This window comes from Osmerus mordax, chromosome 4 (genome assembly GCF_038355195.1).
Source record: "Osmerus mordax isolate fOsmMor3 chromosome 4, fOsmMor3.pri, whole genome shotgun sequence".
In the NCBI taxonomy this organism is placed as follows: Eukaryota; Metazoa; Chordata; class Actinopteri; order Osmeriformes; family Osmeridae; genus Osmerus; species Osmerus mordax.
Window position 1 is genome coordinate 546,014 of NC_090053.1, and position 25,556 is coordinate 571,569.

A 25,556-nucleotide genomic window follows, 5' to 3' on the forward strand; every position below is an offset into this window, starting at 1 on the left:
ATTCTTTTTATGCAGCGATTTCTTGAGAAATTTGCCATCAGTTGAGAAGAACCATGCTGGTCCAGCCAAGACGCTATAGCTCAAATGGAACATTACATTAATGACTTCAGAATGTTGTTTTTATTTAAAGTATATTAATTATTCAGGTAAATATATTATGTAAATGTAATCAGTTGAATATGTTTTACACTACTTAAAAGCCACTGCAATCTGTGGGGGGTGTCGTTTCTACAATTTCATTTTCTGTTGCCACTGTGATTTGACGCTAAACGACAGGGCATAGCATGCAATGACACGCATGTAAATGAGTGTCCATCCGACAAAGTCGCCGATTACTAGAAGGGTCGGTGGATATCACGTGACCGCGACAGAGCATCATCCCCGCCTTTGCTATCAATGTAGCAAATAGAACGCGGCTTGTGCCTTTAAGAGGTGCCCTGATAACCGCAGTAAATCTCCATCGTTGTGTTCTGAAGGAGAAATGTCTGCTAGCTCCGGTTTTAACGATGAAAAGGGGGGGTCCTCGAGTGTCGGTGAGCCCGAATATGGCCACGATCCGGCTAGTGGAGGTATTTTTTCTTCGGACTACAAAAGGTATAAAAAAAAACAAGCGCTTTCTGCGGTTGTGTGATGAAATCGTATGTTGTCAAATTGGAATATCATTTGCAATGAATGGGGGAGGTGCAGATGTCATTTCCTGCGTCTCGAGATGAGAAGGAAGCGGCTAGGCTGGGTTTATAGTAGACGAATAATTCTAAAAAACGAACATGCAGTTATGTAGAATTTACATTAGGCCCTATATGACTTCACACAGGCTGCATGTTCAATGTCTGTGTGTTGGCGGTATAGGCTACTGCGCAGGCCATCTGGGCCATGACTAACTAAACCTCGCTGTGATTTGGTGTGGGCTAATAGATTACCTACTTGACACAACTAGCCTTTACGTTGTGTTCCATGGTTAACGGGTACAACCAGACGTGATTGTTTGTCGTATCGTTTAAGTGTGCCTAGCTACGCTAATCTGATTGAACGTCTTGGCCAAAAATGTTTAACCGGTAACCCGTTCGTTTAAATTGCGTACAGGCCTGTATAAACTGTTCATATCCTTGCAAAACAAAAATTATAACATATTATACGCAAAATACATTCCAATCATAATAAATGGTTCCCGTAGCAGCCAATAGGGAGGCAATAGTTGATAATATTGTTTGAGATACATCCGGGCCATTTTCAGAACCTCTCGATTGGACAGCGCGTGGTGCTGAAGTCAAATGTTTTGGCTGAGGTATCCCTAAAATATTTGTGTTTTTTTTTGTATTTTCTTTCACGAATTTCTTAAACTTAATGGTCAAAATATAGGAGAAACCACCACAGTGTAGTAAACCATATGCGTCCATCACAGACCATAATTTAGCCTATATCAATTCACAACCCGGAACTTGTTCTGCAGTTGGCCACTTTTGCGTGAAACAGTCTAGATTGCATAGCATAGCCTCGGCTAATTCACGCTAGAGGTGAAAGGGAAAATGTGGTTGTTTGAAGAGACATTACAACATTAATATTAACGCTAGATGGTGATAACAATATAGCACTAGTTTTTTATTGTAGTTCACTACAACGGAATAAAATTATTTTTAGGAGGCAACTAATAGATTGTTGTAGATTGTAGTCTGTCTTTAAACACGTTTTTATCTACACTACAGTATATAGTTCCCATTGTAAAACCACAGTGCTGTTTACATGCAACGTGCCGCGAGGCATTTTCACCAGCAGAGGGCAGCAATGTATCACTTGTAGTTACAATCCTCATTATTAAGCGTAGATTAAATTAATATTGCGAAATCAAGGTTTAGGCCTACACATGACCAATGACAGACTTAATCTGAAAACGAATTAATAACGGAGAGCACACTTAGACCGGTAACCATGACATCTAGTCTTCTAGAAAGCATAGTGGACAACAGAGTATTATGAATGGTTAATGGAGTTTGATGACACAGACACTGTTTGTGGTTTAAAAAAAAAATACAGATCCACGCCATTAGTAGGTTTAACAGCCAGCAGGGTGTCCAGTGTCCATGTTTGCTTTGGCCAAAGTAAACCAGGTGGAAATAGGACTACCCTCAGTCAGGCTGGTCTCTTTTCACAAATGTGACAGACCATTCTCTGCATGCTGTTGCCTTGGAAACGTGCCCAGTGCACCATGTTGAGCGCTGCGCTAGGTGGTTTACACTGTGCTACGATGTGACATCTTGGTTCCAGCTGTTAATGTCATCGAATTTGTCAACTAAATATGTTGCCTCATTGAACAAAGTTTCGGTTATTATTGTTAGTACTTCCTTTTCATTTTTGTGTCAAGGGGTTTGTGAGTTTATATCCCAGGTACTGTATTTCTAAATCAAATGAAACAATGAAAGTCATTGCCTTTCCTCATGCCCTGCATCCTCTATTGTAGCAGCAACACATTCCCCTCACCACCTTCCTGTCTGGGGCCTCGTGGGTCTGGGGCCTCTGGGGCCTCGTGGGTCTGGGGCCTCTGGGGCCTCGTGGGTCTGGGTTCTCTGGGGCCTCTGGGGCCTCGTGGGTCTGGGGCCTCTGGGGCCTCGTGGGTCTGAGGCCTCGTGGATCTGGGGCCTCTGGGGCCTCGTGGGTCTGGGGCCTCGTGGGTCTGAGGCCTCGTGGGTCTGGGGCCTCTGGGGCCTCGTGGGTCTGAGGCCTCGTGGGTCTGAGGCCTCGTGGGTCTGAGGCCTCATGGGTCTGAGGCCTCGTGAGACTCGGACTGTTAGATTTGATGTGCTGCGTTGTTTCTTTTAGAAATGAGTCAAAGAGTGCGTCACAGGGATTGGAAAAGGAGCAGCATTGATTCTGTCTGTGTTTCTATTTTTCTTATCTCTCTCTCTTTCTCCCTATGCCTGCTCTATTGCTCGCTCCTCTCGATCAGATATTCATTGTCACACCCTGCCTCTAAAATGTCATTGATTTAGTTTTTGACAGAGTTTCTCCTGTGAAACATGTCTCTGCTATGCCTCCATCTACACCTCTTCAGTATTTCCCAGACAATTCAGTATGAACTTGCAGTTCGGCCATATTGGTTTGCTCATTTCGTTCAGATTGTTGAGAAACTCATAATATGACTGTTTTGCAATGGTAACTCAGGACTAGGCTGGAACTGAATAGTTTTTCCAATCCATGATTTACCTGTACTTGTTCCGGTCTCTCTCACAGTTCTCCAGTTGTTTAACAGCAGGTGCTGTCTGTGGGTGTTCACGAGTCGCTAGGCTCTGGGAGAGGCTGCCTGGCAGTGTGTGCAGTGCACTGAAGTCGCTAGGCTCTGGGAGAGGCTGCCTGGCAGTGTGTGCAGTGCACTGAAGCGTGTTGTCACTGTTGCAGGCAACCTGGTGAGAAATGGTTTATGGAAGACACAGCGGGGGAGGGGACACACGAGCCAGCAGGCAGAATGACTGTAAGGGTCTACTAGGGTACACATGCAGGTAACACACTGTAAGGGACTACTAGGGTACACATGCAGGTAACACACTGTAAGGGTCTACTAGGGTACACATGCAGGTAACACACTGTAAGGGACTACTAGGGTAGACATGCAGGTAACACTCTGTAAGGGTCTACTAGGGTACACATGCAGGTAACACACTGTAAGGGTCTACTAGGGTACACATGCAGGTAACACACTGTTAGGGACTACTAGGGTAGACATGCAGGTAACACTCTGTAAGGGACTACTAGGGTACACATGCAGGTAACACTCCGTACTAAGAATGTTCTCGTGCCCATGAATCATTTGAAATGAATGACAACATTCAAACAGTTCTTGGATAAAATGTGCTTCCAGGAACCAATTTGTTAGCTATCTGATGGTCTGAATGTCCCTGTGTCCAGAACACAGATCACCCTGTACCTCAGCATGGTCAAATGGTTATATTGTTTGGCCTCTACAGCCCCGGGAATTTGAGAGAAAAGGGTGAGCATGCTATAATGAAACATATACGGGTGTGCTGTTGGTATCATCCTGACAGTGCAGCACTATTGACTTCTCAGTCCCTTACGAAAGTACGTGGTTTAGTACCGTACCTAGACCCTAGATGGACACATGTTATTTATTGTAACTTTGCTTCAGCACAGCACTCTGTACAGACCATTGACTAATGTGAGAGTGTTCTCACATGTACACAGGAGGGAACTGCAACAATTGCACAGTACTGTTTTTGAAGTGATCATGGCCACCCATGATCACATCCTCAAGGCAATAACGTTCCACAGTCCATCTCTATTCACTGGTTAGAAAGAGAGAGAGAACAAAAGAGAGAGAATGAGAGAGGCAGAGGGGAGGGAGGGAGTGAGAGAGAGACCTTGCTGTTGTATATCAATGCTGTGAAAGAAGAAGAAAGCAGGTGAGAGAGGGCCAGGAGCTGAGGAGAGAGAGTGATGGCATAGAACCCAGCGGTGAAAACGGAGCATGCGCATGAGATAAAGGGTTAGGGAGGGGAAGAGTGGAGAGGAAAAGGGAGGGGTGCTAACGTGGCGAGGGAGGGAATGAGGCAGAGAGAGAGAGAGGCTTTGCCGTCAGAGCATAGCATCGAAGACCAGCAGCAGACGCCTGAACGTTGAGCAGGCAGAACAAGCCTTCTCTCTCTGGAAGGGGACAGGAACAACAGAAGGAAAGAAAGATAGGAGTCAGCTGCACGGCCTCCATCAGGCGGTTGTTGCTTCTCTGAATTAGCCTCTTCATCTGCCATGGCTCACAGCAGAACCCAGTAGCTAGCGAGACGAGAGCTGGCACTCAACACATCATTCTGCTGTCGGGAGAGGAAAAAGCTCATGTTAGATATATCCTTATCAGGATTGGAAGAAACAGTGTTGCTGGTCACAACGTCATTTTAAGAAAGTTCCCTGGTTTGATTCTGTATATCTCAGACCTAACCAAGCACCACACATACTGATATCTCAGACCTAACCAAGCACCACACATACTGAAGTGCAATTCATGGGAGCGGTCTGAACCCTGGAAAGTTTTGTATCTTTTGCCAGGGTCGTTTTTGTTCGGGGACTCAACAGGTTTGTTGTTGTTGGAGTCTACTTGAGCAGTGGAGCCTGAGGACAGGGGAGGATGACGACCATGCAGAGACTGCTGCAGCTGCCAGTGAATGCGGTGAACATGGTGAAGACGGTGCAGAGCCAGGTCCAGGGCCAGGAGGAGGCCAAGAGCCCTGTGTTGACCCCAGATGGGATCCAGCAGAACTGGTACAACGCCCTGCAGCCTGATGAGCTACGCCACCTTCGCTCTGGAGGAGGAGGTGGAAGAGGAGGAGGAGACCAGGAAGAGCAGGCCCATCTGGAAGAGGGTGGAGGAGGTGGGGGGTCCAGTGCCCAGACCCAGCCTCTGCGGTAGGCTAGCCAGGAGGAAACCTGTGTACTCAGGCATAACTTTGTATTTGAATCTTTGAGTACATATCACTATCATAAATGTACAGACGGCGTCTGTAGCTACAAAGATTGCTAGTTGACGTTTAAAGTCTATAATTTACATAACCCTTTCGGATATCACTTCAGTTTCTGAGACCGTTCTGATCGGTCAGGAAAGTTTGGTTGATCTTTCTGCTTCATGTACAGGTAACCTGACCCCTTAATGTATGCATCTAGGGTTCTAATACCTCAGTAGACTTGAATAATTCAGGATTGTATTGTTGTATATGTTACCTTCAGACTTTGGACAAGAACAAGTCCAAAGAAATGGAGCCGTGGTAGTGGGGTAGGGTTTCCACTCAGAGGAACCTGATCCTGTCTGGGTATCAGAAGACCTGTTGCAGGAGAAGCAGAGAGAGGGACTTCTTCAACATTCATCCTCACTGTGTCAGTGGTGCTGTGTGCAGGCGAGGGCCAGACTTAGAGAACATGAATAGACAGGCTGGTAGCCATGTTTCACAGAAACAAATCACTGAAAACTTCCATAGATTTATGATATTTCAATTTGATTACAGATCAGGCCTTTGAGGCTAGCAGAGTTGGAAAAAGAGACAGAAACATGTAGTCCAGTGTGAAGTGGGAGAGCTATTTCAGCCCCTGATGAATGTTGCAACACGGCTGCAGTTGAATCTTTGATACTCTTCTCAAGCTCAGCTCAGTTTTAATGATTAGTCTTAATGTTTCTGTCACTGGAAACATTATGCTACTGTTGATTGTCTGACTCAAGCTTTTTGGGTCAGGAACTTGAGTTCAATTCCTAATGATCAGGATGACTCATTAGGTAAGCTTAGGTAGGTACTCACTTTTTGATCAGCAATTTGCCTGCAATGTGGGCCCACATACAGGATCTGGATCTGGATCAGCAGGTGTTGGTTTAGCATTTCTTGCTCTCTGCCCGAGAAACCCAACTTGATATCCCGTCTCACATCAGAGGCAGAGAGCTTACATGTTCATCGTTCCCTCTGACAGGTTTAGCAAAGACAGATCTCAGGGTGGAGACTGGGCTGGTGGGGAAACAACAGGATCTTGTTCTTACTTTGAGGCAATATCTGAGGAGCACAAGGGTTCCTGGTCATAATAAACTGCCCTGTTAACATCGGTGATGATTACTGGGTGTGTTTATTACGACAATGTTGCTGACCCTCAGAGTCCCCTGCCTGGGTTAGGGTTAGGGTTTGACCTGAGTCCTTCAGCCAGATAGATGAGCTATCCTGACCATCACAGATAGGTGTCATATTAAAGACTTTGCACATTCTTTAAAAACCTTTTTTCCTCCACAGTTATCTGTTGAGCCTTTTCACTTAAGTGTAAACCAACATTGGTTTCACAGGGAAGCATAACTCTGTAAGTATTGGAATGCAAAATATTTTTCAAGAAGACAGAGGTCCCATACTAGACCCAGGCAGTGGAGATATTAAACTACACTCCAGGTACACGTTTTTGCTAGTGGTGACTCGTGTTTAAGCATTCACACTGGGAGAAGACATCTGTTTTGGAAGTTGATATGACTTCCCCAACATTCCCAGGATGTCTTTAGGTCTGGTGTATAGTTCCCTTCATAGCAGTAAAGTAGAGTGCATCAAAATGTTGCATTTCTCTCAACAGTGTTAAGCCCTGTAAAAAGCAGTACATACCAGACCAAAGATGTTGACTAAGTGTTTTAATAACGGGGCACCCCATAATGTCAGGTGATCCCCTGTGTGTGAGACATTAGGACATGACTGACACACTAGAAGGGGCTTTCCCTCCCACATCTTGCTAAAACCCTTCTCTCTCTCTCTCTCTCTCTCTCTCTCTCTCTCTCTCTCTCTCTCTCTCTCTCTCTCTCTCTCTCTCTCTCTCTCTCTCTCTCTCTCTCTCTCTCTCTCTCTCTCTCTCTCTCTCTCTCTCTCTCTCTCTCTCTCTCTCTCTCTGTCTCTCTCTCTCTCTCCACCATGCCACTGTGGGGAGGAAGGAAATCGTTCCTCTATAATTTATTGAGTTTATTTGTTGCCTTGGAAACTACTCAAACGAGTTGAGAGTTGTGTAGAGATATCATTGCTGTTTATTTCACCCCCCCCCCCCCCCTTTTTAATTAGCCCCGATACCTTCTGTTTGCTTCCATCGCAATAGTTTATGGTCTTCATTGATATGAGGGTGCTTTCTGGGGATAGAGAAGGGTGGAGGGATGCCGTGCATGATGAGGTCTCTGATGTCTGTCCTGCTGCATGGTGTCAGCTTGATAAACTGCCATACAATGTTGGGAGGTTTCCCTGGGGATGTAGTCTTTGCTGGATTCTAGGAAATGCCTGGCCAATGCCATTGCCTACAAATCTGAACCCATAGCTTGACAGTTCTACTTCTGCTGATGGTGATACCCTGCAGCCTTACCCACACCCTGCTGTAGAGTCTACAGTGTAGACACAGTCCTTCATTACAACTGAAATCTCTATGAAATACAGTATATTGTCGAGAACAAATAATGACTGATTAAGGAGGTACATCAATGACAGAACAAAGAGGCATTATAGAACTATAAACATGAACAATGAACATGCATTCTTGACTCATAATTATCATAGGCCTATTATTCTAACCATCCTTGTAGTTTGGGTTTAAACACGTCCAATTGTTTTAAGTTAATACTTGGTTAGTCTTAGATGGGGGATGTTTCCTAACTGAATGTCATTGTACAATTGTCAAATACACTGTTTTGGTGGATACTTTTGAAAATCAATTTGAAAATGTATAGAAATGTTTTTTTATTTAGTAGTGAGTAGCATTTTTGTCTTAGGTATCCTCACCTACACATGTACGTTTTCCAGTGTTTTGGCTGTAATGTACCTTTCAAACTGTCATGTTAAACTGTCGACATCCCTCAGTGTGCTATCAAAGTAGAGGGGCGATGACAAAACGTCATCTCAGGTCTCATCTCAAACTGTGACACTACTGTGACACGTGGGCACTGGTCCGTCACCAGCAGGTCTCACATGATAGATGACTCAATCACCCTGGCTTTGGACCACATGTCCCTTCACATCAAGTGGACTCTGGCAGATGAGATATGCTATTTACAGGGATTCCACTTAGCTCCCAAAATGGCCCCAAAGCCCAGCAGGTCATTATAGACACTGACAGCCCTGTGCGAAACCGGTTCTAACTTCCCTTCTACCTTGCAGTGTTACTGGGCACTGCTTCCACCTCTTGGGCTCACAGGGCTGTTTATTCAAGGATTATGATTTTTTTTTGCTTAAACACCCATAGGAGAGAAGCAAGTTTGAAGATGTTTCTTGTCACAATAGTGGGACCATGGTCATTTCCAGCAGTAAACTTGCTACTAACGCCTTTATTTTTACCCCTGCCTGCTCCAGGAATAATTTTCTGTATTGAGATTTGAATCTTTAGCGAAGGCAAGAATGTTCTCAACATGAATGAAGGATAGGCGCAGCATGATATGGTTGTTTACTTGAAGTAACTTGAGTAACTACGGTCTCTTTTTGTGTACCTTCAGACATGATGACTTGAAGGAGATGTTGGACAGCAACAAAGATTCCCTGAAGCTCGAGGCCATGAAAAGGATTGTGGCTGTAAGTATACAATACTGTAGTCATCATCTCCACATTGTTAGATGAGGTAGTCCTTAAATACACTCACCCATGTACACAAACATCCCAGCCCTGAGTTTGTGCACATTGGGTTGGTGGGTGGGCAAAGGTCAGAGGCTCATGCTAGAGAGGACAGCAGTAAGACACTGGGAATGCACATTCGGGTGTTAAATATTCATTACTGGTGTCAGCTTCCTACTACAGGAGCATTACAGCTCTGTTGTATTATTCATATGACGAGATGGAGGAATGGAGAGAAAAATACTGTTGGGCATATTTAGTTTCCATTTCTGGTGTCAACCTAGAAAGTCTGACAAAGCCTGCTGTTAGCTGCTGTACTTATCAACAGGTTTGAAATTGTAAGTGCCTTTGTAATTCATTTAAATAGATATACTGTATATATTTTGTATGTTTTGTGTGTTAAGCAGATGTAAGTTTTAATAGAAACCCTTGTATAATATTTATTTAACAAACAGCATAAGTTTCTGGATTTTTGTGTACCTCACAGATGATAGCAAGAGGAAAGAATGCCTCGGATCTCTTCCCTGCGGTGGTGAAGAATGTGGCCTGCAAGAACATTGAGGTAGCTCACAGTCCTCATCACGTTTTCCATCAAAGATTAAAAATACAAAAGATGGGTGAAGGGGTTAACAAAGCGAGTCCTGTTTGTTTGTGATTGTTTCCCCCCTAACCCTGTTTCTGGTGTCTTTCTCTCTCCCTCTCTGTCCTCCACATCTCTGTGTTCCTCCATCTCTCTGTGTGTTTCTCCATCTCTCCGTGTTTCTCCATCTCTCTGTGTGTTTCTCCATCTCTGTGTGTGTTTCTCCATCTCTGTGTGTTTCTCCATCTCTCTGTGTGTTTCTCCATATCTCTCTGTGTTCCTCCATCTCTCTGTGTTTCTCCCTCTCTCTGTGTGTTTCTCTGTCTCTCACTCACTCTCTCTTTCCATCTCTCTTTCTCACCCCTCTCTCTCTGTGCCTCAGGTGAAGAAGCTGGTCTACGTGTATCTGGTGCGATATGCTGAAGAGCAGCAGGACTTGGCCCTGCTCTCCATCTCCACATTCCAGCGAGGGTTAAAGGTCAGTCACATTCGCAGCAGTCTCACACTGTCATCTGTCCTCCTGCATTGTACTCTGAAATGAACTGGTCATATGTGTTGTTGAGTGGAATAAGCTTTACCTTCTGGCCTGTTACTGTCACTGTTAAAGGCTTTGCTTGCTGCCCTGTTAAGTTGATCCTCTGTTGGGTTCTGTCTCTGCTGCGTGTGATTAGGACCCTAACCAGCTGATCAGGGCCAGCGCTCTGCGTGTGCTCTCCAGCATCCGGGTCACTATCATCGTGCCAATCATGATGCTGGCTATCAAGGAGGCAGCGTCCGACATGTCACCGTACGTCAGGAAGACGGCCGCTCACGCCATTCCCAAGCTGTACAGGTACCTCGACCAGAGTTATAGGAACGACCAACAGAACCTATGTAGGATTGCAACCAAAGTAACAGGCAAAGTAACACTCTAGTTTGTGTGGGAGTTCCTCACACAGCAGCTGCTGTGTGAGGAACTCTTATGATGCTTATGATGCTGTTTTCTGTGTTCAGCTTGGATCCTGAGCAAAAAGATCAGTTGATTGAGGTCATTGAGAAGCTCCTTGCTGATAAAACCACGGTACGTCAAATATATAGGATTTTGACAATAATTACCTTGAGGTTAATAAGTACCAACTTGAAATATGTATTATGAAAAAAGATATGCATAACAAGATAAATACACATTGTACGTACAGTACATGCATGTAGTGTAAATGAGATGGCAGTGAGGTCTCTTCCTTGCTTTGTTGTGAGTAGTTGGTTGCTGGCAGTGTGGTCATGGCCTTCGAGGAGGTTTGTCCAGAGCGCATTGACTTGATCCACAAGAACTACCGCAAGCTGTGCAACCTGCTGATCGATGTTGAGGAATGGGGCCAAGTGGTCATTATCAACATGCTCACTCGCTACGCAAGGACGCAGTTCCTCAACCCTAATGTTAACGTGAGTGTATACTGCCTGTCTGTCTGCTTATGTCTGCCTGTCTCTCACCTGCCTGTCTGTCTGCTTATATGTCTGCCTGTCTCTCACCTGCCTGTCTGTCTGCTTATATGTCTGCCTGTCTCTCACCTGCCTGTCTGTCTGCTTATATGTCTGCCTGTCTCTCACCTGCCTGTCTGTCTGCTTATATGTCTGCCTGTCTCTCACCTGCCTGTGCTTGTGCAGGAGACACTGCTGGAGGAGGCTGGGGGGGAGAAGGCGTTCTACGGCTCAGATGATGATGAAGACGAAGATGAGGAGGAGAAAGAGAAGAAGGCGGAGCCCGCCGCCTTATCTAAGAGGAAGCCATACGTCATGGATCCAGACCACCGGCTGCTGCTTAGGAACACCAAGCCACTGCTGCAGAGCCGGAATGCAGCCGTGAGTCCCCTACACCACCTCCTGCTTTAGCACACAGCACACTACATACTCACTACTGAGCACACTACATACTCACTACTGAGCACACTACATACTCACTACTGAGCACACTACATACTCACTACTGAGCACACTACATACTCACTACTGAGCACACTACATACTCACTACTGAGCACACTACATACTCACTACCGAGCACACTACCACCATGTATCCTGTATACTCACTACACTACTATGTTTTTATAGCAGCAGTTCATTATTTGTTGTATTTATTGCTTGAATATTATTCAGCATGACGTTTTCACTCTCTTATGCTCTCTCTCTCTCTCTGTCTCTCTCTCTGCCTTGCTCTCTCTCTCTCTCTGTCTCTCTCTGTCTCTCTCCCCAGGTGGTGATGGCTGTAGCTCAGCTGTATTTCCACCTGGCCCCTAAGGCGGAGGTGGGGGTTATTGCCAAGGCCCTGGTGCGTCTCATGAGGAGTCACAGGTCAGTTAGGGATCACTGTGTCAGTGTCACTGTCCTCTCCCTGCTGTCCTCTCCCTGCTGTCCCCTCCCTGCTGTCCTCTCCCTGCTGTCCCCCCCCTGCTGTCCTCTCCCTGCTGTCCTCTCCCTGCTGTCCCCCCCTGGGAAGCTGTCCCCCCCTGCTGTCCTCTCCCTGCTGTCCTCTCCCTGCTGTCCCCTCCCTGCTGTCCCCCCCTGCTGTCCCCCCCTGCTGTCCCCCCCTGCTGTCCTCTCCCTGCTGTCCTCTCCCTGCTGTCCCCTCCCTGCTGTCCCCCCCTGCTGTCCTCTCCCTGCTGTCCCCCCCTGCTGTCCTCTCCCTGCTGTCCTCTCCCTTCTGTCCCTCCCTGCTGTCCTCTCCCTGCTGTCCCCTCCCTGCTGTCCCCCCCTGCTGTCCTCTCCCTGCTGTCCCCTCCCTGCTGTCCCCTCCCTGCTGTCCTCTCCCTGCTGTCCTCTCCCTGCTGTCCCCCCCTGCTGTCCTCTCCCTGCTGTCCCCCCCCTGCTGTCCTCTCCCTGCTGTCCTCTCCCTGCTGTCCTCTCCCTGCTGTCCCCCCCTGCTGTCCTCTCCCTGCTGTCCCCCCCCCCTGCTGTCCCCCCCTGCTGTCCTCTCCCTGCTGTCCTCTCCCTGCTGTCCCCTCCCTGCTGTCCTCTCCCTGCTGTCCTCTCCCTGCTGTCCCCCCCCTGCTGTCCTCTCCCTGCTGTCCCCCCCTGGGAAGCTGTCCTCTCCCTGCTGTCCTCTCCCTGCTGTCCTCTCCCTGCTGTCCCCCCCTGCTGTCCTCTCCCTGCTGTCCTCTCCCTGCTGTCCCCCCCTGCTGTCCTCTCCCTGCTGTCCCCCCCTGCTGTCCTCTCCCTGCTGTCCCCTCCCTGCTGTCCCCTCCCTGCTGTCCTCTCCCTGCTGTCCTCTCCCTGCTGTCCCCTCCCTGCTGTCCTCTCCCTGCTGTCCTCTCCCTGCTGTCCCCCCCTGGGAAGCTGTCCTCTCCCTGGGGCTGTCCAAACCTTACCATGACAGGTTTTTTCTCTCGGTCTCAAAATTCAATTGACATTTAGTTTCATTTTTGTGTCTTTGACTGGCATTTCAATTTAAACCTGTCAAGAAAGAACATTACTTTATATGAGACCACAGAAAGCAAAACATGAAAGGAACAAGGACAGACCATGGAGAATTATATAAATTAAAGAGAAACATTTGAACATAGCCAATGTTCAATTTTTTTTGTCTGTCAGGTTTCTTCTCTGTATTGGTGGTTTAAAGGGGCTGGTCATACGCTGATGAGTCAGGGGAAATTGCCCTGCCAAAAGATCACACTGTGCTTCTCTCTCCTCTCCCCCTGTAGCGAAGTCCAATATGTTGTCCTTCAGAATGTGGCTACCATGAGCATCAAGAGAAGGGTGAGTCACCGCACATCTTGTCTGGGTTAGTGTCAGGGCTATGTACAGTCAGAGAATATCGATCAGAGAGGTGGGCAGAGTCCAAGAACATTGCTTTTGGATTCTATTAAAAAAGAATCCCAAACTTTGTTTTATGTTGATGTTTCCTGTTGTAGGGGATGTTTGAACCTTACTTGAAGAGTTTCTACATCCGCTCCACCGACCCAACACAGATCAAAGTTCTGAAGGTAACATGTACCTCATGCTAAAATGATGTTGCTAATTTTGTATAATGTGTATTTACGTAAATAATTCTTGTTCTGGGACGTACATGAGGACATGTTGAATAATGTTTTTTCACTTGCTCGGCAGCTGGAGGTGCTGACTAACTTAGCCAATGAGACAAATATTTCAACAATTCTGAGAGAATTCCAGGTAGGTGACATTGTTTACCAGTTGTAATGCCATGAAGAGGGTGTGCCCAGGTTTACTATACGTTTAATACGTGTTCATATTATTTCTGTCAGACATACATTAAAAGCATGGATAAGGACTTTGTGGCTGCCACCATCCAAGCCATCGGCCGTTGTGCCACCAACATCGGGGAGGTTAGGGACACGTGTCTGAACGGGCTGGTCCAGCTGCTGTCCAACCGCGACGGTGAGTCAGACGCCTCCGGAGTTACGCAACACCTCAGACTATCTCACTGTCTCACCTCAGACTATCTCACCTCAGACTCTCTCACTGTCTCACCTCAGACTAACTCACCTCAGACTCTCTCAATATCTCACTATCTCACCTCAGACTATCTCACCTCAGACTCTCTCACTGTCTCACCTCAGACTATCACACCTCAGACTCTCTCACTGTCTCACCTCAGACTCTCTCACTGTCTCACCTCAGACTCTCTCACTGTCTCACCTCAGACTATCTCAACTCAGACTCTCTCACTATCTCACCTCAGAGTATCTCACTGGCTTTTGATTCAGTTTGCCTGCTAGGACAACTCAGGTCTGTGTCACAAACTAAACTGGAGATGTGTCATTTCTAAAGACAGAACCTTCTGTTGCCAACTATAAATGAAACCAGATGCCGGTAGAATCAATGTATCAGCTTTTGTTGCATGTTGAATGCATTAGCGAAAGTGTGTCCATTAAACATGTGTGTTGGTCCTGCAGAGCTGGTGGTGGCAGAGTCTGTGGTCGTGATCAAGAAGCTTCTGCAGATGCAGCCAGAACAGCACAGTGACATCATCAAGCACATGGCCAAACTCACTGACAACATCCAGGTGAGGTGTACCACCTGGCCGGCCACCGTCAGGATCAGTGAACCTGTGACGCAAAACAAGTCACCCATGTGATACATGACATGTTGACATTGATATTTTCATGTTACATTTTCAGCCAGGGTAGTAAAGAATATTAGGATTTAGTTATTTTTATTTTATTTTCAGGAGAACATTTAGTTGAGAAGGAGAACTGATTTAATGAAATGGTAAACAGAAGGCATGTTGCATTTGTTTCATGCTGTAACAGTCCAGAGGCTGTTCTCTGTGTGCTAGGTGCCCATGGCACGAGCCAGCATTCTGTGGCTCATAGGGGAGTACTGTGAGCATGTGCCCAAGATCGCCCCGGATGTCCTCAGGAAGATGGCCAAGACATTCACTAATGAGGAGGACATTGTCAAGCTTCAGATCATCAATCTGGCTGCAAAGCTCTACCTGACTAACTCCAAACAGGTGAGGGTTTTCACACCCACATTTGATTTGATGTGGAATTGATAAAGTAATATTGTGGTCAGAACGCACTTAATAATATAATAGATGTATACAAAAAGTGACATTATGTGCCCCTTTAGTCTCTCTCACTGTGTCTCTCTGACAAAGCAGCTCTCCACCATGCAGGAAAATGATCTTTCTCACATCCTGTTGTTCCCCTCCTCCTCTGACAGACCAAGCTGCTGACTCAGTACGTGTTGAACCTGGCTAAATACGACCAGAACTACGACATCCGTGACCGCGCCCGCTTCATCCGCCAGCTCATCGTGCCCACCGATAAGAGCGGAGCCCTCAGCAAGTACGCCAAGAAGCTGTTCCTCGCCCTCAAACCCGCGCCTGTCCTCGAGTCTCCGTTTAAGGGTAGCGTCTTTCACTCTTAAGAACATTGTCCACTAGGCAGTCTCTTTAACATAATTGTGTTTGAGTCTCACCCTAGACTTAACACAACCACAAATAATGTATTTTGCGGTGAGTTACAGTTTGTGAACTGCCTCAAAAGAACAGAAATTCACAACCTCCACACCCCTCTGTCATACACACACCATACTTTACACATCATGTTGTGTTCGGTATATAATATACAAAATATACACAGCCTGACACTTTTAGTGGATGTTTATGGTGTCATATTTTCTACAGAAAACATGATGAGTCGCTGCCCATGTTCTGTGTGCATTAATCAATGTGTGGATTGTCTGTCTAGACCGAGACCACTTCCAGCTGGGCTCCCTGTCTCACCTGCTGAACACCAAGGCAGGCGGCTACCAGGAGCTGTCGGACTGGCCGGACGCCGCCCCTGACCCCTCCGTCCGCAACGTGGAGGTGAAGGAGTCTGTGCGTGCAGTGGGAACAGTAACAGTCAGAGACAGGCGGCCCTTAGGGGTCTCCGGGGGGGGCCAGAGTGGTGCTGCTCCGGGAGGACCACGGTCTGGGAGGGGGAGCACCCCCACCTCATGCAAGGCCAAACACCCTCCTCTCTTTCATTCACCTACACACACCTCACATAACGCCATGAGGCACTTCATCCCTATTGGCTCCCAGACATCTCCAAAGAGATGTTTCTGCACATAGCACTGATCCATAGCTAACTGTATGGTCGGTGAAAGATGGCAGTCATTGTCCGATGTGAAGCTTTAGACGACAAGTGTTTTACATATGAACTACATTACCCATACCCCTCTGCTGCCATGGCCTCCAATGGGCAGTGAACACTCAAACACCCCTCCATTGGTGAGAAATCACCTGTTTGAGCTAATGGCACATGTGATAGTGTAAGTTGACTGTCAACCAGCAGTGAATTATTTTTAAATACATCTCAAACATGCTTCAGACGTGTCATGCTCTGCTACATGATGCGTTATGTCTTAATTAAGGATGGTGAATTAGGAAGCACTCACATATCCCATACAATTTCCATATTATCATTCCATGTGCCATCGGGTCATGTTCAACGATGTGGCCCAAACGTTGAACTTCAAATCAAATCTTCTGTATCTCACGCTTCTATATAACCCCCCCCCCCCCCCCCCCCTAAATACATTTGATTTGGACATTTGGTAATCATGGTTGCTTTGTAAACTGTTCGTTGTACAATGCTGTAGTGGGAACCATGTCTTCATCCGTGTGGCAGATATTCTATTGAGGTTTCAAGTGTAAAGTGGTATTTATTGTTTGGACATATGGCAGCTCTACCTTCCCTCTGACTGGTCTCTCCCTCTGTGTGCCCGGGCCCACAGCTAGAGGAGGGGACTCCCAGCAGCGAGGGGAGGATCGGCTTGCTAGGAGACTGGCGAGAGGTGCCCCATGAGCTTGGGAGTGCAGTGTTGTTTTAACGACTGTCTCTACCTCTCTCTCTACCTCTCTCTACCTCTCTCTCTACCTCTCTCTCCCTCTCTCTCTACCTCTCTCGACCTCTCTACCTCTCTCTACCCCTCTCTCTACCTCTCTCGACCTCTCTACCTCTCTCTCCCTCTCTCTCTACCTCTCTCTCTACCTCTCTCTACCTCTCTCTTTACCTCTCTCTCTACCTCTCTCTCTCGTGTTCAGTCTGTGTCTCTGTAGCTCGAGAGAGACTGGCGAGAGGTGCCCCCCAGTGGGATTGCAGTGTTTTAATGGCTGTCCTTTTCGCTTTCTGTTCTCTTCTCTGTTCTTCCTCTCTCTCTCTCTCTGTCTCTCTCTGTCTCTGTCTCTCTCTCTCTCTATCTCTCTCTCTTCTTTCTGCCTCCAGATTCTTTATCTCTCTGTACCTCGAGAGACTTGGGAGAAGTGCCCCCAGTTTAGGATGACAGTGTTGGGATAGTTATTGCTTTCTCTTGCCTCTCTGTGGACCACAAGCAGACAGGGCAGGTAGCTTTATGAAGGGAAGGCTGTTTCCTAGTGCTTATAATCCTGAGCATCAACACAGCTATGCTCCACTGAGAATGATAGCTGCTGCATTGTGTAAATTATAAGATTAGTGTGCTTGTATAAGGTTTGGGGCTGTCAATAGATGTAAATGCACTACACTGAAACATCTTGGAAGACAGACATTGTGTAAACCTCTCATGTAGAAATCTGCCTACGACTTCATTCCTCTTCATGTTTCTCATGTGTCCATGTTTCACCATTGAAATTATTCAGTATTTTAACTTCATCTACGTGGCACTGCCATAGCCAGGTTAACAAATTAACATACTTTAATGATACCCACCAAATCCCAATGTGAGAGAGAGTTGACTATAATTATTAGTCTTATGAGAATATGACAATAATGAGAAGCTTTAGTCAGTATGCCAATCGTATTATTTTACAGTAATCCTTAATTGCGTTATTTATAATATTAAGGTAACTAATTTATGTTAATCATCTTTGGTTAAAAAACATAATTAGTTTGATTATAAACAGTTCCTTTCTGTCTGATATTTCTAGCTGACATTAATATGAAACTGTTTTGATTTATACAGAGTTGTAACCAGTGCAACTACTCTCCCTGTCTGTGCTTTTCTCTCCTTCTCAACTTCTTTGATCATTTGCTTCCGTTTCTCATCTCACCTCCATGCCTCTTTTTCTTTCCTCGTTTGCCAGGTTCTTACGCTGCTCGAAAGAGTCACAACTCTAACCAGTGTGAGTTAGTTAGCCTGTGTTTTTGGAGCTCCACCCATAGCGCCAAAACCTTTTAACCTACGTTGTTTTTGACCCCCCTCACCCCAAGCTATCTTAGTCGCTATTCGTGCTTAGCTCCCCCAACACAGTACACTCCTCCTGTGTCTCTGCAATTAAAGAACTGAATCCTTCAGTCGTGTTGAATCTCCTCCCACACCATTAGCCTCAGTACTCATGTTAGTGTTTTTGTATCATTGTGGATGGACACAGACATGCATTACTGCAGTGGGACTGTAACTCCTGTTGATTGAATATCTCTTTCCATTTCTTAATTAGTTATATATTTCGGTGTGGGAGGAATTGACAACTCCTCAAGGATATCACTTCCCTTAATGGAACTGCTCCCAGTACAATACGTTAAGAACTGGCCATGAAGGCATCGCCTTGTGCTGCCACCTAATGGTGGAGAACCGATTCAAGACTGCTTTATGTTGGAACTAAATAGTGGATTCACAAACACACGCAGCTTGTGGGGCACGTTGTGGCGTGACTCGTGCGCTAAGGAGAAGCATTCATGGCCATGCTTCACCCTCTGTACAGGTCTGCTTCCAGCCAGTGTGTCAGTCCTAGCTGTGACCTCTGACAGTCTGTCCTCTGACCCTCTGCCAGGTGCCCGAGTGGACCAAGTGCAGCAGCCGAGAGAAGAGGAAAGAGAAGAAGGTGGAGAAGCCGTTCTACTCTGACTCTGAAGCAGAGTCAGGGGCGACAGAGTCAGCTGACTCCGGTAAAACACAACTCATTTCACCAGACAGTGTCACCTCTGACGGCTACACCCTTTCACACATGGAGCCTGCTTGTACGTCTGTGAATGTGGATTAAAAAGTAAAAATGTGCATTTGGTGTTAAAAGCTGTTGTCTTAAGGTGGTGTAGACAACAGGCAGTGTATGTGTGCTGGTATACATGATGCCTGAGACAGTATCACCCCCCTGCCAGACTCAGACACGGCTAGCAGCTCTGCTAGCCCCAGCGGCAGCGAGGAGAGCCCGTCTGGGTCAGAGAGCGATGACAGCGAAGACGAGTCAGAGTCCGAAGAACAGGAAGATGAGGAGGACGAGAGGAAGAAGAAGAAAAAGGAGGTTAAGAAACCAGTGCAAGAGAGTGAAAGGTAGAATACATCATGAGTAATGCATACATGAGTTCCACTGGTTTCATTCAAGTAGTTATCTAGTGCTGCTGTGGAATTTGTAGTCGGTTTTACTAGTTTCGTTCAGGGTCCGTTTTCTCAGCGATACACACCTGGTTGTGTGAAATGAAACTTTTGTTAACGAGCGAGCGTCTGTTCTCAGTGAGCAAAGCAGCGGAGAGGAGAAGAGGAAACCAGAGAGGAAGATTCAGCCACGGAAGATAGAATCGGAGTCAGAGTCAGAGGAAGAAGAGGACAGCGAATCAGAGAGCAGCAAATCAGAAGAGTCAGAAGAAGAGTCGGAGTCTGAGACTGACAAGAAGAAGAAGAAGAAGAAGGTTCAAGCTCTCTGATGCAACATAACCCTAACCCTCTCACACCCCCTAACCCTCTCACACACCCTAACCCTCTCACACACCCTAACCCTCTCACACACCCTAACCCTCTCACACACCACCATACTATTAACATTTAACACACATTCATACATGCATACACATTTTTCATTTGTTTATTAGTATATCTTGATTCCTTTCCAGATCCTATCTAAACCTCCTTCTAAACCACCCAAAAAAGAGAGCAAGAAGGAGAAGAAAGAGATGTCCCTGCTGGATCTTGATGACTGTAAGCAAACTGAAAACTGAAATAAAGAGCATGTCCTTGTTAAATTTGATTTAATCCTAAATAAAGTTGAATTACAATTCAGTTGGATGGAGCTAACAGTAATCCCTTCTCTCCTTAGTCGAGCCCAGCCCATCTCCTCAAGTCACGCCTGTGAACAACTTCCTGTCCAGCAGTCTGGTGACGGACCTGGAGGGCTTGTCGCTGTCAGACAGCGTTCTGTCCCCTGTAGGTACACCCGCCACTGTTAGGACAGACATGTTTACTGCATGTGCAGCGTATTCAAATACATGATGTGTACAGAATGTTGTGTATTTTATACCTCGTGTTAGTAGCCACCTACAGTGGGCCTACAGTGCTTCCCCTAGATAAGTTTTTCTGTAGGCTATATTTCAGCTAGCCAGGCAAAGCGTCTCAGGGTCTTGGTGTACAGTGTGATAGTTTTATACCACCAGGTGGCGGTGTAGATCAGGAAAGGTTTTCAAATGTTCAACCCAAACTAAGTCATCATATAGTCCTAAAGAGCTTTAGGTATGTTGCTTTTCAGTCAAGCTGTTTATTTAGAAGTGGCCCTCGGATACTTTCTGTTATCCAGACTGTTAACCCTTGCAGCTCTGCAGGACTGATTCAACTGCTTCTGTGGATTTTACTTTCATCATCTAATCCCCTCAGTTACGTCCAGAGGATAGACAACCACAGAGAGGGCAGCCAGGGAACACCAGACTATCTAAACTAGTCCTGTGGGTCATCAGCTTGGGTTCAATTACTGATTATGTCAAATCTCGAGCAGCAAAACTTAAGATTCTTTCCTGTGCTGACTCTCACAGACCATCACCCCATCTGGAGGCCTGAGGAGCTACGAGCTGCTTCACCGCATCACTGGTGAGGGGCTGTCAGTGGAGTACTGCTTCAGCCGTCAGCCTTTCAGCCCCGACCCTCACATGGTGGCCGTGCAGATCCAGTTCACCAACAGCGCCAACACCGAGGCCAAGAACCTGCATGTGGAAGACGCCAAACTGCAGTCTGGCATGAGAATCAAAGAGTTCACAGAAATCGGTTAGTCAAGTGTTGGCCTAAAATGTCAATATTAAGTATTCAATGCCTTTTCAAATTCAAAACATGATGTCACTGATTTGCTTCCATAGTTATTCACATACGGGTCGGCCCGTTGTACTGAGAGAGAGAACGCGAGCGCGGCAAGAAGGGGCTGAGCGAGTCAATGCGCTGCGCGCAGCTCTACAATATAATGTTTTTTTTGCCATGTTAAAAAGTTTTTTTTTTTTATCACTTTATACATTTGTGGCAGTCAATGTTTTATTGTGGCGGGCCGCCACCAATAAAACAATGCATGGGAAACACTGTATTCTGTCCATGTCTGTACAACATGGAATGACAAGCGTTCATTTTAAGTCTACAATTGAGATTTCAAGCAGTCTTCTGTTTTAATTGCCTGTTAAAATACATGTTCAAGTCATCTTATTTTGAAGCTCACATGTAGCTAGACTATACTCTTATTTAATTTTGATTTTGTAAACTTTTTTCAGAGATGCTACCAGCTGGCGAGACAGTTACAGTGGTGATGGGAATCGATTTCTGCGATTCGACGCAAGCTGCAAACTTCCAGCTGTGGTGAGACAACACGCTCCCCAGACGTGTGACAGGCTCACTGTCTGCTCCAGGAACAACACTGCAGGTCAGGGCACCAGACGAGCCCTGAACATCTCTCTCCTCTTGTGTGCTTTCAGCACTCACACCAAGAAGTTCTTTGTGTCGATCCAGCCCCCGGTTGGAGAGCTGATGATGCCTGTCTTCATGACGGAGAATGAATTTAAGAAGGAACAAGGTGAGGACGGGAACCAGAATGGCAACAAAATACAAAACACAACATGATTTATGTCACAGTTGTTTTTTTTATTGTTGTTATTTTCCAGTTAAACTAACACCACATTTTGTGTTGATTCCCTAAACGGTCAAATACATGGTCACTGTTTATATTATTTTATGTGCCATATTTGGAACATTCTTCCTTTTAATGATTTATAGAATATATCTGTCCTCAATCCTCACACACACGCACACTGGTGTAGTGGCATAATATCCCAACATTGTCACCTAATCATCCATGAAACCTTGGTCCATATCAACATCGTCTAGATGTCATTACTAACCTTTGCCAAGGTTTTGAAATCAAGTCAACCATGGTTTTTTTGTGTTTAAATATGTGTCATATGCTCCGTTCCTCTCTCTTGATACTGGTCCAATAGAGAGGTGTCGAGGTAAGTTTCCTTTGATAGACTTGTTCTCGTTGGCTGTCTGTGTGCCACCTGCCTCAGTCACCCTCACACAAGACTCCGCCCCCTCCCCCACCCCGCCTTAACCTCCCCTCATTGCTTCAAGCTGATCCTCCCCTTTAATGCCTGACAATGATTCTGCACTTTCAGTTCACTGATCAAGCAAATCAACCTGCCCAGACCTAACCCGCATCTCAGAAGGCTTTCACACTGAGCCCCACCAGGAATGACTAGGAATGCTCCTTCACTGGGTGTCCGCTAATGTTCATACTCAATCCCCCAGCACCACACATTCTGCAGAATGATGGCAGACTCTGCACTGTTTATCTGAACTCAGTAATGCGTAACACTCATAGCTGGTCTAGAGAATAACTAGTATAGGTCATTTTAGTTTAAAATTCTGGTCCATAAAGTGGAGCTTTTCTGAATGGTGTGAGGAGGGGGGGGCATCTTTCAAGATTCATGCATCAGATTTTGAAATCAAGTAGAGAGTATTTGTCAAATCTATGTCTGCCACCATATGCGTATAAACTGAAAAATTGGATTTGAGGACAAGTATTGGAATGTGTCTGAGGCAGGAGAATAGTTTGGACCTTCGTTATATTAGTCTAGTTTTGTAACATTGACACATTCCCTCAACATAAGAGTCAATAGCCTTTAATTCATTGCAGATTTCTTATGTATCACTTCATTAAGTTAAATGTTTCATGTGGAATATCAAAATGAAGGTCATTGTTTCTTTCCAAAACCCAGGAAATTGGAAATGTACACACATTCACAGTCTTCATAACCCCGCTACCTCTTACATTTATCTAGTATCTTTAGCAAAACCTGGACCTTGCTGTGTACTGAACAGCGATGTCACTGAATCTCCCCAGACTGACAGCTGCTGTTGTGCCCCGCTGTAGGTCAGCTGATGGGCATGAACGAGATCTCAGAGAAGCTGACTCTCGGTGAGAGGTGCCAGGGCGAGCACACCATCGTCCAGAGGGTGACCACGGCCGCCAGCCTCAGCCGGGTGCCCTGTGGGTCCGACAGGGAGTGCAGGTGAGAGGGGCTGACTCCCAGCGCTACATGCTCAGGGGCAGGGTTGCATGTTTTATTCAGGCAGGGACACCTGCTTCCTCTGGACCTAAATGGTCTCATCCTGTCAGTAACTACCAACCTAGAAACTAGGATTAATATATTAAGAAGGAGACATTTCTGTTGACATATTGAATCTAATCTGGAACCTGCAAAAAGGATATAGATTGACAGTAGTGCTAACTGTGTGCCAGTGCATGAACAAGGTATTTTCCAGTATAGCTAGTCCACCTGTAACAGCAGTGTAGCCATGTTGGTCTACTGTACGTCAAACATCTCAGAACACCATGTTGGTGGTTAGTGTTAGGGTGCAAATTTGGGTTGTGGTGGTCACAAGTTAAGTGAGGCTTTTCACAAAACTAAATACTTCATGGCATGCTTTTTGAGGAGAATGAAGTTGCTCACATGAATGTTGTGATTTTATTGTGCTAAAATCTTGTTGATTAACATTTGTTTGTTGGCCTGCTTTATTTCTGTCTTTCTGATTTCACTCTTTTACACTATGACCTTTGAACTCAGCCCTCCTGTCCCTCCTCCCCCTATGCCGACTCACAGGTTTGCAGCAAAGACAGTAACCAGTGGCAGCTTGGTGTTGGTCACTGTGGTGGCCAGACAGGAAGGTGCTGCCCAGCTGACAGTTAACTGTGAGAAAATGGTGATCGGTACAATGCTGGTCAAGGATATCCTTCAGGCTCTGACCCAGTGATGACCCGCTGGTGACCCAGTGATGACCCGCTGGTGACCCAGTGATGACCCGCTGGTGACCCAGTGATGACACGCTGGTAACCCAGTGATGACACGCTGGTAACGCAGTGATGACCCGCTGGTGTTGGATTGACCCCCACTTCTTTATAGCTCTTGTATTGTCTCAGCTCTCACATACACACAGCTATGCCCACACCTGAGCTTAAGAGTCCTAGACTTGCATACATATTTTTGCATTTGGGTACCAGAACAAATTACAACCTTACATAGTCCTCATGAAATCCAGAATGTTATTGCAGTGCACAATTTGCAATGACAATCAGGCATAGAAATTCAGTTTGTCCTTTAGCTTGAGTTCTCAATACATAATGTTATAGCCCTGTTTCAGAACGGCTAATGATGTACAATATAGCTGCAAGAGAGTTACACATACTGTATGTGTTTAATCTCACGTTAGACAGTTGACCATGTTGTTTCAAGTGAGCGAGAATGTAGCATGCAGAAAAATACCAACTCACAAGGCCTTGTCAGACAGGAACGTACTGTAATATGATCAATATTGTGACAGGATATAGAATCTAAGAAAAGATGGTAATTCGTTATTTTGATATTTCCTTCAAGCCTTTGTCAACTGGATTTTCAATAGAGCCCTCATTTCAATACTGGTAGTATGATTGTTAATGCTGAATCGTTATATTTGTGAGAGTAATATATTCCACTCTACATTTCTAGTCATTTAGCATCTCGGATACCTTTCAAACTGTCATACATGGAGAAATTATTTAATTAGAGGACTAGCAGACTAAAAAGTATGGAAATTATATATATATATATATATACAGTATACTGTATGTCCTTAAATGCATTTCATTAGTCAAATAGAAACAAAGTCTGTGTGTGTGTGTGGGCACATGCTCCACTCCAAAGTGTGATGTGAAATATTGTTCCCGAGAGGCTGTGACATGGCATGTTAAGTGAAGACCTGTTCTGTTCACTCGTGCCCTTGTTCTGCCTTTCCAATGACTTCCTTTTTTCTTTACTTAAGTGAGATATTATTTTGAAATGGTAGATAATCTACACTAGACTGTAATGATGTTACACAGTTCTCTACTGAGTTATGAACCATCTTCTTGAACTTCCCTTGTATCATACATCCCACCTGCATCTTGAGAGGAGGATTGAAAACACACTGAGAGGTCACTAATGCATCAGGTTTAATTCTATATACATCAATTTCTCTGTCTGTAGGTAGACATATTTGGGAAAATCACAGCCCCTTGCATTGTTTCATTTTTGCATCTATTTATTTACTTATTTATATAGAAATGATAATGCTTCATTGTTTTTAATTATCGCCAGTAAAACATTCCTAGTTGCAAACATCAGTCACTGTTACTGCAGTCATTGTACAATTAATGAATGTAAACTTAGTGTCACTT

At 45.7% G+C, this 25,556-nt stretch overlaps 1 protein-coding gene across 3 annotated transcripts; it reads left to right on the top strand.

Annotated features, from left to right (window-relative positions):
* The first annotated feature begins 481 nt into the window (after positions 1-481).
* On the top strand, positions 482-24,914 carry LOC136941898 (AP-3 complex subunit beta-2). Of its 3 annotated transcripts, XM_067234547.1 has the most exons (29): positions 5,126-5,403; positions 8,972-9,047; positions 9,574-9,648; positions 10,049-10,144; positions 10,338-10,498; positions 10,660-10,726; positions 10,906-11,088; positions 11,311-11,505; positions 11,898-11,995; positions 13,342-13,396; positions 13,552-13,623; positions 13,748-13,810; positions 13,903-14,035; positions 14,554-14,663; positions 14,937-15,113; positions 15,326-15,512; positions 15,856-15,986; positions 16,889-16,948; positions 18,216-18,254; positions 18,903-19,017; positions 19,228-19,399; positions 19,581-19,755; positions 19,957-20,041; positions 20,160-20,266; positions 20,866-21,094; positions 21,583-21,667; positions 21,784-21,881; positions 23,238-23,376; positions 23,968-24,914. In XM_067234547.1, the coding sequence occupies exons 1-29, from the start codon at positions 5,126-5,128 to the stop codon at positions 24,116-24,118; spliced, it is 3,612 nt and encodes a 1,203-aa protein (XP_067090648.1). In that variant the 3' UTR covers positions 24,119-24,914. The 3 variants fall into 3 exon arrangements, with proteins under 3 accessions (XP_067090650.1, XP_067090649.1, XP_067090648.1); XM_067234549.1 differs by lacking the exons at positions 5,126-5,403; positions 16,889-16,948 and adding an exon at positions 482-594 and having other exon boundaries at positions 23,932-24,118; XM_067234548.1 differs by lacking the exons at positions 5,126-5,403; positions 16,889-16,948; positions 18,216-18,254 and adding exons at positions 482-594; positions 22,303-22,314 and having other exon boundaries at positions 15,856-15,974; positions 23,932-24,118.
* Positions 24,915-25,556: the final 642 nt, after the last annotated feature.